This window comes from Equus caballus, chromosome 6 (assembly GCF_041296265.1).
Source record: "Equus caballus isolate H_3958 breed thoroughbred chromosome 6, TB-T2T, whole genome shotgun sequence".
Classification (NCBI taxonomy): domain Eukaryota; kingdom Metazoa; phylum Chordata; class Mammalia; order Perissodactyla; family Equidae; genus Equus; species Equus caballus.
Window position 1 is genome coordinate 23721080 of NC_091689.1, and position 12177 is coordinate 23733256.

Below are 12177 nucleotides of genomic sequence, written 5' to 3' on the forward strand. Positions count from 1 at the left end.
CCCGGGGACTGCTTCCTTCTTGCCCCCAGTGCTCCCAGCACAGCCAACCTAGAAAGGAGCTGGGGCTTGTGGCGTCCAGAAGCCCTCAGTGTCTCGTTTCCTTGGGGACAAAGGCACAATAGATGGGACCCTCTGCCACAGAGGAAAGGTGGAGGAGAGGTGCCAGGGTTGCAGCCAAGGGGTCCCCAGGGAGCCCTACCCCAACCCAGTCTCGCCTCTCTGGCCTCCAAGGATTGTCAGGGTGCACACGATTAGAACAATGCACTCCCCCCCAAAAAAATAACTTCCCCACTCACTTCCTCAAGGCTTTGTCTCTGGGTGGATCTGAGGCCCCGAGGCTGTCAGAAGCTTTTCAGGCTCCTTATGCAATGCGTGGCTGGGGTATGGGGAACCCCAGCCTCCCATGGAGACGATGCAGAATAGGCAAGAAATGCTTTCGGCATGATTTTTGAAATTAAAGAGAACTGAGTTGCAAGGGGCCAGGGCGGATGGGTGTCTAGTGTTCGATCAGTCAAATGACGCCTGGAAACTCTCAAGACTTGGGCTGGAAAGACCCACGTGCCAAGGAGCTGCCCCCTCGTAGTAATACCTCCTGTGGCTGACAGGCTCTGTGTGCTCAGGTCCTCACAGGTGAGCCCTGCATAGATGAGGCCACCTCCCAGGAGGCCGTGGTCCAGGAGGAGACTGACGCCAGTGCCTCTGGGTACCACCTCCGTCCAGACAAGCAGACAGACAGCCTCTCGTTTGCCGGACAGGATGCCCTCGCTGAGCTCTGCCTGCCTGGAGAGTCCTACACGAAGGCCCTAGGAATCGCTGCCATGCCTGGTAGGTGCCCTTGGCCATGGTCTTCCAGGGGGGCTCTGCATGGGGGCAGGGGTCGCTGAAAAGCCTGTCCCGCCACCCTGGTTTGTGCAGACACACTGGCTGATTGACAGGAGCCCCTTCCTTCCATGTGGTTGCGCGGTGGGTGCAGTCCTGGCAAATGCTGTTGACACCTGCTCTCCCTGGGGAAGTACGAGCACTGAGGCCTGAACTGGCTGCACAGCTCACGGCCACCTTTTAGGTGTGGGGTAGGGACACGCAAGTTTCCCTGAAATTACTAGGACCCACAGTCACTGGACCAACCATCCTGATGGGGACAGGACAGCTCCAAACCTGGGGACCAGTGGTGCAGGTGGCCCAGCATCGGCTCCCAGCTGTGAACCGGGAGGCCTGTAACTGCTGGGAACCCAGATTTGCTCACTTTTTTTGTTGTCAGACAGTTTGCTCCGTAATGAAACCTCCAATTGCTGTCTTCTCCTGTGCCCTGTGGGAATGTGCACGCCAGGTTCGGGAGTTCAGGCACCCTACTGATGGAGGAGCAAGTGAGGTCACGGCAGCAGCTTAGCCTTCCCACTAATGTGCTCCCACGTGGCCACAGAGTGGGGCCAGCTGCCTCAAAAACGTGGTTAAGACACCATCTGCCAGGAAATCGGTCCGCTTTCCATTTTCCCTATTCATTATATTAGGGGGACCATAATCTCATGATCCACATGCCAATTAGGATCCTGGAGGCATTTTGGGAGGGAGATGGGGCTTTACTTCCCCACTAAACAAGGAGTAAATGAATCTGCATTGACCAAGTCGTTGGATCCAGACATGGACACACTCATTTCCTCCCATGAACCCTAGTCACCTGAGCACGTGACCCGGGCAGCAGGAGGGAGGGAGAGGCCAAGAGAGACCATACTGTGCTGAGAAAAGGCGCTCAGGAGACAGCGGTTCTGAGTTTCAAGTCTAGCTCTGCTGACCAGCTAACTGCCCTCTTGCACTGGTTCTGAGACATTTTTCACCTCCTCTTTTAAACCGGGAGCATCTCACAGCAAACGTGTGAGAGAGGAGTGTGTCGGAGTTTGATTGGCAGCATTGTCGCTTTCTCGATAGCGAGTCGTACAACCTGCAAGGTCTGAGATTTCACAAAATACCGTATGCTACTTGATCAAACAAACCACTTAACCACCGTGCCTCAGTTTCCTCACGGTAAAGAGGGGTTGACGCCTAACTCATCACGTGGCTGTAGACGTTAAGTGAGGCGGTTGTATCTGGTAACTATTGCTGCGTCATGAGTTATCACAAACTTAGAGGCTTAGAGCAACACATGTTTATTATCTCAACAGGGGTCCAGGCCCAGCTTAATTGTGCCCTCAGCACAGGGGCCCCCAGGCTGGAAACAAAGGGGCACCAGGGCCAGACTCGCATCTGGGCTTGGGCTGTCTCCAAGGCTCCTTCAGGTTGTTGACAGAATTCACCGTGCCGATGCGGCCTCCTGCATATCCAGGACAGAGACAGCCTGTGCACACGTGACTTTGTGGTGGGGGATCTTGTGTGGTACCTTCCGCGTGATGATCAACCCTGAGCTCCGCCTTCCCCCATCTCCCCACGTGGCTGTGTGTGGTGCCACCCAGGCCAGCTGGAGCAGTGGGTGGGCAGCTCTTGGTGAGGACGTGGTTAAGTGGGTTTTCTCCCCATTGGAGCCCCAGAACAAGCATTTCAGGCCACACCATTGATGAGCTGTACCCAGGAAAGTCTGTACATCATTGGTCTGGCACGAAAACAACCCAGAGTGACCAATGTGGAAAGACTTCCAAAAGTCACCTCCACTCATGGAAACTTGCCGGGACCCACGTTTGCCACACTCCACGCATGTGGGATTCTGTGTGGCATAATTACATTCCCTTTGCTTTGCCAACATGGCTGTCAACTCTTCAAGCCCCGTAGGGGGTGCTGGGGCCCCTGTCTCCTGAAGCTCCCTGCATGGGGACTGGACTTGGCTCCATTCTTATTTTGATGAAGGATCACAGCCCCACAACATCAGAGGAATACAATCACGTCTTCATTTTCTTTGATCTCTCATTTTGTTTTCATTGGAAACAACACATCCGTTGGCTTTCAGCGTTTCACTCCGATAATTCAAACGTGCTCTTCCTCCGAAGGGGCGAACGTCACCGAGAATCGGCAGCTCCCATCCCAGTACCTGGCCGATGTGGACACCTCCGATGAAGAGAGCGTCCGAGCTCACAGGGGGGCCTCCCACAGGTCCACACGCAGGGGCCGGACTCCGTCTGAGAGCCAGGTAAGGGGGCCTGGAAGAATGCATCCTTGTGGCTTCTTTGGGTGGAACCTTCTTACCTTAACACCAGGTCGTAAAAGAAAAGTTAAATCTTTCCATATTTTAAAACTATGGGATTGCACACACCTACTTAACGGAGATAGGAGCTGTCATCAAAATGCACATTTTTCTATGGAAGCAAAATTCACATAACCTAAAATTAACCATTTTAAAGTGAACAGTTCAGTCACATTGAGTACGTTCACAGTGCTGTGCAACCATCACATCTGTCTGGTTCCAAAACATCTCTGTCACCCTAAAGGAAAACCATACTCATTAGGCATTTGCTCCCAACCTCCCCCCAGCCCCTGGCAACCACCTACCACCTCCGTCTGTGGATTTGCCCATTCTGGACTTTTCATATAAATGGAATCGTACCATATGTGACCTTTTGCATCTGGCTTCTTTCACTCAGTATATGTTTTTGAGGCTTATCCATATTATAGCCTATAATCAATACTTCATTCCTTTTGGTGAAAATAGATATTTTATACTCTGTCAAGTATTATGCCTTTTACAAAAGAGGGAATAATCTATCAGTTATTTTATACCCTTATCCGGCTTTATATGGGTTTTAAGAAATTTCAACTTAGAATGTTTAATGCCTGTTACGGTAGTGAGAATCATGCACGCTGTAAACACTGATTTATGAAATAACGCATCACAAGGTTCCCTTGAGTACCACAGGTTCCCTTCATTGAATTTAAGCCGTGATGCTGTTCACAATTGATTTAAATTTGCGTAAGCGCCTTTTCCTGGGGGAAGGGCAGTGATGTTTTAGACGAGAACATCGTGATCACTCGGTGAACACAGTCTCACGGAAGTCTGATGGGACCTTGACGCCTGTGGATGGAATCGCTGGGTTGGGGCCGTTTCATAGCTGATGAGTCTGGAGGTACAACACCAGGAGGAGGGCGAGTGGACCCTGCTCTGGATGGATCCAGAACCGTGGCTGTGCCAAGGTTGGTCTCTGGCACATTTTCAGGAACCAGGATTGATGCAGGTCCAGCTTCGTCTGCACACTGACATATGGCCCAGAGCTCCTCCTGGGACCGCCTCCTGGGAGATTTGGGTGGAGGATGCATCTGTGGAGCTTCCCTTTGGGGAACCCATAGGCTGAGTTCTGGGCTGTCAGGTGGAAAGACTAACCAAGCATTGAGCACATTCAGGAAAGGCAGATGGATGGTGCACGTGTGGTTGTGGTGGTTGCCATTCAAGCCCCAGACACGAGGAGCAGGGGACCAGAGGGGCAGGCGAGGGGGCCAGAGCTGGGAGGGGCTCTTCTGCAAGGGTCTTGGGCCATCCGCACCCCTTACCCTCTCTCTGTACGGAGATGACCTGGGAGGAGCGTTGCCTGGTTCTGCAAGCAACTGTTTCCAGGACCTCGGGCTCAATTGTGGAGTCGCTAGACCAGCGCTGCCCAGGGACATCGAGCAACATGTAGCACCTCCCAGCAGGCCGGGCCTTCCTGGAGCGCTCTGCCACCCACTGCCTGCGCGCCAGCGGATCTGTTCTAACACTGTCTGCAAGGGCTGGACCTTCGCGGGTGGGGAAGGAGGCGGGCGTGGGCCTCTTCTCAGTCCACGCTCACGCACAAGATGTTAGGGCCCTCCCAACCTCAGTCTCGTCGGACGAAAATGAGCACAACACTTTGAAGGAGTCTTTCTTTGCATGGCTTTTTGGGGAATAGAGTAAATTTTTTGTTCTAAAATTGGGCAAAACTGTCAGTGGGGCCAAAACATGCAGCTTTTAAACTCGGCATCTCTCCTCTCCAGAGTCAGTGCCCTCAGGCACAGCTGACTCTTTCCTGTAATGTCACCTAGAAGCATCCCACGACCTGGGGCTGGAAGTTCCTCCTGCACCCGACCTCCATCTCTGAAAGAAGCACAAGTCAGTTACCCTCCTAGCGAGGAAGATGCTGATGCAAGGAAGTGCCCTTTGATTCAGACCAGGGAGTGACTGGCCTGACCTCTAAGGGGGCTGGAGGACAGTGGTGGAGAGCCAGTGTGGTCAGGATGGAGCCTCCCCAGGATGGAGACTTCCCCAGTGTGGTCAGGTTGGAGCCCACCCCAGGATAGAGCCCTCCCCGGGTGGCAGAACCACAGCAAGCAGAGGAGCTCCAAGTTCCCCAGTCAGAAGACTGTGGGACAAAAACGAGAATCAAATTGTCTATTTTCAGTAAGTTTTCAATTTAGCAACTTCGATAACTTTCAGGAAAATCTGTACCCCGGATTGGGCTCTCCTGGTACCGGTGTCTTCCTTTATGCCTCTTTGAATGAACCTCTATTTCATCTTTGTGTCTTGTCTCTGGAATTCTCTTTCTTTATTTATTTCTAGTAAATTTATTTACTTAGACGAACATTTCACCTGGAACGGGTCCCCTGCGTCTTTATGTAAAGGGAACTGGGCGGTGTAAAGAGCAGCCTCCGAATGCAGCAGTGCTCCCTGCGTCAGGGAAAGCCCCGGGCAGACCCTAAAGGGTCTCCATGAAGGGGCCACTGCAGGGTCCGGGAGGCACCCATGCATCTACCCACCCCACAGAGCAGTGCTTCTGAGCCCAGGACTCACGGCCATCCCTGGGGGCCGAGAGTTCTCCAGAGTAACGTTTTATTGGGGTGCATCTGGATGGCCCTCCTGTTAACTGTGGCCCCTCTCTGCATTTCCACTCATGGTTAGGGCTTTCTGATGAGGATATTTGGGAAAGACTTTCTGTAAAGAATGGCTCCTGCCAAGAGAAGGCCCAAGACAGCACAGCATGCGGTACGAAGGACGCTTCCTTGGGTCTGAGATCGAGGAGGGTGACAGGGAGCCGAGCACTGGCATGCACCTCTGACCCCCGTGGTTGGGGGGTGAGACCTCCACTCCCAAGAGCTGCTGCAAGGCCATCCATGCTGTTCTCAGGCTGCAGACACTGACTTGGTTTCCCCATAAGAGGCTCACCGGTGCCAAGTGACAGCCGTTCATTTTAACCCATGGCCTGTGTCTGCATTGTGTTTGCAAATTGTAAGTTTTGGTTATGTTGCCTACGCACTGAGAGCACCTGGACTCCATACCGAGTTTACGTCGGTCATGTCTGAGTTAACGTGGTAATCCTGACCGTCCGTCGGAGCTCACACCGGGGCAGACGCCGCTGCCAGAGCAGGTGGCCCGTTAGGGAGAAGGGGGAAGGGCACAACCAGCTTTGTGAGGGCTGCTTATGAGCACCTAAGAAGCAGGTGTTCCATGCAGGTGTCTGAAAGAGGCCAGCGGCTCTCAAGAAAGGGTGGAAAACCAGGGTCATGTAATATCTATCGGGTCCCTGCTGCCTTGGAGGCAGAGAGCCTGCTGCAGCCACACAGCAGCACTGAGCCCCTAGCTCACCTCCCGGCCCCATGCCTGCTGGCCTCTCCTTGGCTTCTTGCTGCACCCAGTTCCTGCCCCTCCTCCTACCCCAGAAGAGAATGTCCCAGGTTCCCATCGTGGGAGGTTTTTCTTTCCTTTTTACTCTGGAGGTGACATTTCACAAGGACGGTGTAGAGCACTGGTCGGGTCAGGCTCTTCGTCTCCAAGTCTGAAGTGGCACATGTCCTACGCACAAGGTGCCCCTCGGGGACACAAACGCTGTCTGGGGACCTCTCTTCCTGGAGGTATTGATCGCTGCCTCTGTGGACGCCGGGTGTGACCACAGCAGACCTCAATTACCAGCAGCCACTCAAGGCGAGGGCCGAGAGCCACTCCCCACCCGAACCCTCGTGTTGACGTTTCTCAGTTTATGTCCTTCTTCAGGCAGATTTGCCCACTCAAGGCCCTTGGCACTGTGAAGATCAAACTAATTATCTACCAGACAATGCAAGAGCATCTTAGCGCCCTGCACGTGCCATCTCCCTTTTAAAACAAGGTGAGCCGCAAACGACATAATGGCAGGAGAGAGGCATCTGCTGGGCTTGGAAGAAAACTGAAGAATTGATTTTCTCATGTCCCAGTCTGGGAGCTGATAGACTCTGGTGACTCAAGAGTCTGGTGACTCAAGGGATGGGCAGGAAGTTGTACCTTGAGTGACTTTCGGTCGTCACCTGGCATGCTTCCTGGCCCACAATGATCCAAGGCTCCCGCCAGCTAATGACTTTTAGTTTGATCAACGTGGCTTAATTCATGCCTTCCTGTGCCGATCACGATGGCAGTGACAATAGCTGCCCCACAGTAATGACACGTCATAGGCCTTTCAGATCAGCTTCCTCGTCTGGCTGAATTTGTCACCTCTCCCGCTTTATTCATCCACCCCCCAAACCCCCCCTTCTGGTACTTCTCCCAGCTTCTGCTTGGTGTTCCAGACCCTTGGTGATGGAAAGTGGGCTTCACGGTCACCCTTCCCAGGTTACGTCATGGACAGTGGCCTTACCTTTCCTTCCACTGCTTGGGAACTTGGAGCTTCTGAGGTGGCGGGTGCAGGTCCTGCTGGTGGGAGGGGGCTGCGTCCTCCCCCCACTGTTTCTCTCCCTCTGCTGCAGATCTTTGAGCTGAATGAGCGCATGTTAGCCGTGGAACGACTGCTGACCCACCTGGAGAACATAGTCGTGCCTCCCGAGGCCAAGGTAATGCCCAGGGCCAGGCAGGTCCCAGCCAGGCAGGGAGAAAGGGCTCCCAAGCCCCTTCGTCAGGAGGGTTGAGGCACCCACACCGGCTTTGCAGGGAAGAATGTCTTGAGGTTTCCCAGATTGTAAATTCAAGCTTCATGTGTGGTGCTCAGAGAGCCGGGCAGGTTTCTGCCGCACATCCCGACTGGGGTCATCTGCCCCGTCCAGGACCAGGCAGGGTCTGGACCCCCAAGAAGCCTTGGGCACAGTAAGGTTCTCCACCATGGGGTAGTGGGCTTCCCCCTCCAGCATCACCACGGTGATCAACATCCCAGTTTGCCCAGGATCAAGGGGTTCCAAGGACATAGGACTTTTAGGGCTCAACCCTGGATGGCTTGGTCTCCCCGGCTGTATCCTGTCATGCTGGCCAGTTGCTGTCACACATACACGTTATCATATGTTTGTATACATACATACGTGTTGGACATGTGTGCGTGCGTCTGCACGCGTGAATTTATTTACTTACAAAGTAGAGACAATACCTGCTTCTAACAACAGTCATTGGTCTCCACTCCACCCCTCAGGCTCCCATTTCTCCCAGGGACTCCGCAGTTTCTCAGTCCCACTTGCTCTGGGAGAAAATTTTGTTCCCATCATACCCAAGAGAACGTGCCCACTGAACGTCACCATGATTCTCTCCGCCTGTCAGGGCCTCTGAGGAGATTCAATTTCTGAGCCTCATCAGAAAATTGGGATCTCGTAGAGGAGCTTCCCAGATAAATGTGTGGCTTCCTTATCAGCTCTCCCCAGCGGGGCCCTGGGCTTCCTTTCTGTGAGGCCTGGGGGTCTGTCTTAGGTTCATTCACATAAAAAATTCAGTGATGGTGAACACTGCCATCCACTTGCCAGGAGCACTCGGGGGCCGAGGGGGACGGAAGCTGGTCCAACGGGACCATGGGTGTGAGTAGCTTCCTGGTGGTGAAGCCTCTCCTTCCATCAGCGCTGCAGCATCAACGGGGTGAAAGAAAGGGGTGATGAGGAGGGCTTCACGTTCTCGTGGGGGAGTCCTAGTGGAGCCCTCACCTCCACTCTAAACTCTGCCTTGTGGGCCAGAGGAAGCCTTGAAAGGCAACGAATGAGTGAATGAATGAACAGACGAATAAGTGGACTCTCTGTCTCGGTCGCTCTGTTATTAAGTTGACGCGTGATCTGTCACCTGGGAGGAGCCAGCAGACGTCCAGGTGCTTCCTCATGCCAGGCGCTGGTTTCCGGGCTGGGAGGACAGCAGTGAAGGACACAGACAGGACACATGGCCTCAGGGGGCTCGCCTCCCAGTCTCCAGGCAGTAAGCACCCAATCGTAGGCCAGAAGTGGAGGAAGGTAGAGAAAAAAAATCGAGGACGGGGGATGAGTGGGGCGGGGTGAGGGGTACCTCACTGAGAGGCGCATCCCCACACAGAGCTGGGGAGGTGCAGGAGCGGTCCCTCGGCGCTGGGATGGAGCGCCCCAGGCGGAGGGGGTGCACTTGTACAGTGAGGTGGGACCGGCAGGCAGGAGGCGGGGTGGCGGGAGGGGAGGAGACCAGACCCCTCTGAGGCCACTGCTGGGGCTCTGCCTGTTTCTCTGGGAGGGATGGGGAGGCCTGAGTGAGGAGAGCTGTTACTGGCGGACTGTCGAGAATCGCTCTGCCTTTTATACTGAGAAGAGGCTGTGGAAACAGGGAAGACAAGTAGGAGGCTGTTGGGATGTCCAGGATGCAGAAGGTGGAGAGTGAACCATGCCGGGCAGCGGACGTAATGCGAGCTGGCATGTGTGGACCTTTTCAAGGCAGAGCCAACAGGAATGAGCATTCAGGACGAGAGAGAGAGGAGGCAGGTGACGCCAGGATTTGGGGCCTGAGTGAGCTTTCAAGGATGGAACTGCCCTCAGCTGTGTTGGGGGATGTTTTCATCTCATCACCCACTGTAACATTGTTTTGGCTGTAAAAGGCGATTGGGATAATTTTTCTGTTTTTATCGCGTAAGTTCTGGTCAGTTCTTAGAGCCAATGCGCTAAATTCCTTCACATAGGCTTGTGTCCACAGCAGACATAGCTGCCCAGTGAACTGCTGGCCGGAGTGTGGAAAGGGCATGGCCACTGGAGCTGACCACAGTGCATGCCTGCTCTGCTTCTTAATGAGTGACCCTGGGCGGAGGAATTAGGGGCTCCATGCCTGCGCCCCCAGCCCGAGGAATAAGGGTAACAGCCCGGAATACAGGAGGGACTCCTAGCCCCTAGCAGGTGTTTTCTTGTCTGTTCATTCCCTGCTTTCCAGCCCCTGTTTATGCTCCAACTCCAGCTGAAGTTATGATACCACCTACAAAAATTATGATGAAAGAATACAACACTGGAAAAGAGCTCCCATCTGGCCTGGGAGACTTGCCAGAGATGAGCTCTCACTTTTGCTCTGAGTTTGTTACTAACCAAGGCCAATAAATAGACTTTAAATTAATCTAACCCTTGTCTAAGACCAGGGGACAAGTTCCCCCAGGGAGACAAAATCTCATGGCTCTAGATTCGAGCAGGGATCTGTGGTGAAGCATGTCTCCCGCTGTGTCATGGAGGACATCACCGCTGTGTTCTCACAACTTTGTCTACGGTTTTCCAAAAGTCACAAATACATTGTTTCTGTGGGTGGTTCTCAGTCTGCTTCGAGCCAGTGTCTAGGAGCGTCAGCCCTGGTGCAAAGCCAACATGAGGCTCATTCATGCGAGAGACCATGGGCACAGTGCCTGGCGTGCGTGGACACACGGTGAGCGGTGGCCCTGAATGCCATTGTCATTATGCAAGTTCAGGGCACACCCCAGAGACCGCAGGTGGTGCAGCATTTCTAGGAGGGGCTGAGGTCACTGGGCCGTGGTGTGCTTCAGTCTCAACACCAGGATAGGGCGGAGAGAACTCGGAGACCTGAGCCGTCAACACCCCATCAGACCCAACTGGCCAGATGCAAACAGTCCAGGGCCTGTGGTCCTGGTTTGGCACCTTAGAGGTGCTAGAACTCTAGGAAATGCTTGGGGACCCGATTTACAGGCAGAGGGAAGAATTGTCCTCCCATTATAAGAATGTCCAATAAGGAAAGCTCAAGGTCTTGTTCAAAAATGGTGGATCTTGAGAGCCCCGGGTGTGGTCAGGATCACCAGGATGGCCCAGCCTGCAGAGCTGGTTCTCTGTGGCTGAGACCGGCCCCAGCACAGGCACTTTGGGCAAGCTCATGTGGAGAATGGATGGAGGCCGCAGCTCCAGCAGGAGCGTCGGGTGTGCTCGGGGACAGGACGCCTCCCAGAGTCCTGCCTCTGAGTGCGCTGCTTGCAGATGCCCAGCTAAAGGCAGATCCACTCATTTCAGGGTCTAGCTGCCAGCGAGCCCACAGACGCCGACATAGAAGAGGTGACCCTAAAGAGAAAGCTGGAGGAGTTGACCAGCCACGTCAGTGACCAGGGGACCTCGTCCGAGGAGGAGGAGGGCAAGGATGAAGGGGCAGAGCTGGAGGGGAGCACATCCACTGAGGACCTCCCATGGGCGGCCACAGAGGTGAGGCCACCGAGCAGTCTCAGCAGGACACAGGCAGAGGTAGGGCCGGGGATCAACAGTCGCCCTGGCCAGCGGTTTGTAACTGGGTCACCAGCCCGCCCCGGGGCAGGCAGCCAACCCCCGTGGACACTGACAGGCCTCAACGAGACCCACACGGTGGCTGACCAGCCAGCCGACTAGCTCCAGGAGTTCAGAGAAAAGAGCATCGTGAGGCTGGGACCCACATTGGAGAGAGCGCCGCGTCTCCTGCTGGCGGTCACCTTCCGTGCTTCCCTTTCCCAGGTGTGCGCAGCTGCAGGACAAACGTACAGCCAGGAAACAACCCCCTGGGGCCCTCAGGACCCCGTGCAGCCCAGCAGGACCACGGACGAGGAGCTGTCAGAGCTGGAGGACAGAGTGGCCGTGACGGCCTCCGAGGTCCAGCAGGCAGAGAGTGAGGTAGCCCCAGGCGCCCCAGGGAGCAGGTGGTTCCCCAGGATAGACAGTGGTGGGCCCCGAAGGTTTGGCAACAGTGGACGGTCCCCTGAAAGGCTCTCAGACAGCCCATGCCCTTGGCTCCAGGGTGGGAGCCTAGGGGCTCTGGGGGAGTCGCCTGTTCCCACCCCATCCCCACCCCTGCCCTTTTCCCCTTTGCCTTGGTGAGGAGCAGACACAGTTTTCAGCTACTGGAGAAAGATGCTGTCCCATGGGGAGGGGCTTCTCCAGAAACAGGTTTAGAGTTTAGAAAGCCCGAGGGCCCGGGAATAGGCTCTGAGCCAAGGGTCACCTTATGAGCCCCAGCCTGGGTTCAGGGCTTCAGTTTCGGTGAGGGCTGTGTTAACAGTGGACCAGGGTCAAAGGACAGAGCCAGGGCCTCCCAGGGACAGCCAAGGAGAGGAATCTGCTCCGCCCTCCCCCCGGGGGCCC

The 12177-nt window shown here is 54.8% G+C and overlaps 1 protein-coding gene across 10 annotated transcripts in view; it reads left to right on the forward strand.

The window, feature by feature from the left end:
* MLPH (melanophilin) overlaps positions 1-12177 on the forward strand; it is a 50761-nt gene that overhangs the window by 30018 nt on the left and 8566 nt on the right. For 4 of the 10 annotated variants that reach the window (XM_014740421.3, XM_070269565.1, XM_070269568.1 and 1 more), the window contains 4 exons: positions 621-825; positions 2973-3112; positions 11086-11271; positions 11554-11709. In XM_014740421.3, coding sequence (XP_014595907.2) covers positions 621-825; positions 2973-3112; positions 11086-11271; positions 11554-11709 — 687 coding nt within the window. Of the gene's footprint in view, positions 1-620; positions 826-2972; positions 3113-7635; positions 7720-11085; positions 11272-11553; positions 11710-12177 lie in introns of all 10 variants that reach the window. The other 6 variants (XM_014740420.3, XM_070269564.1, XM_070269566.1 and 3 more) reach the window with 3 other exon arrangements.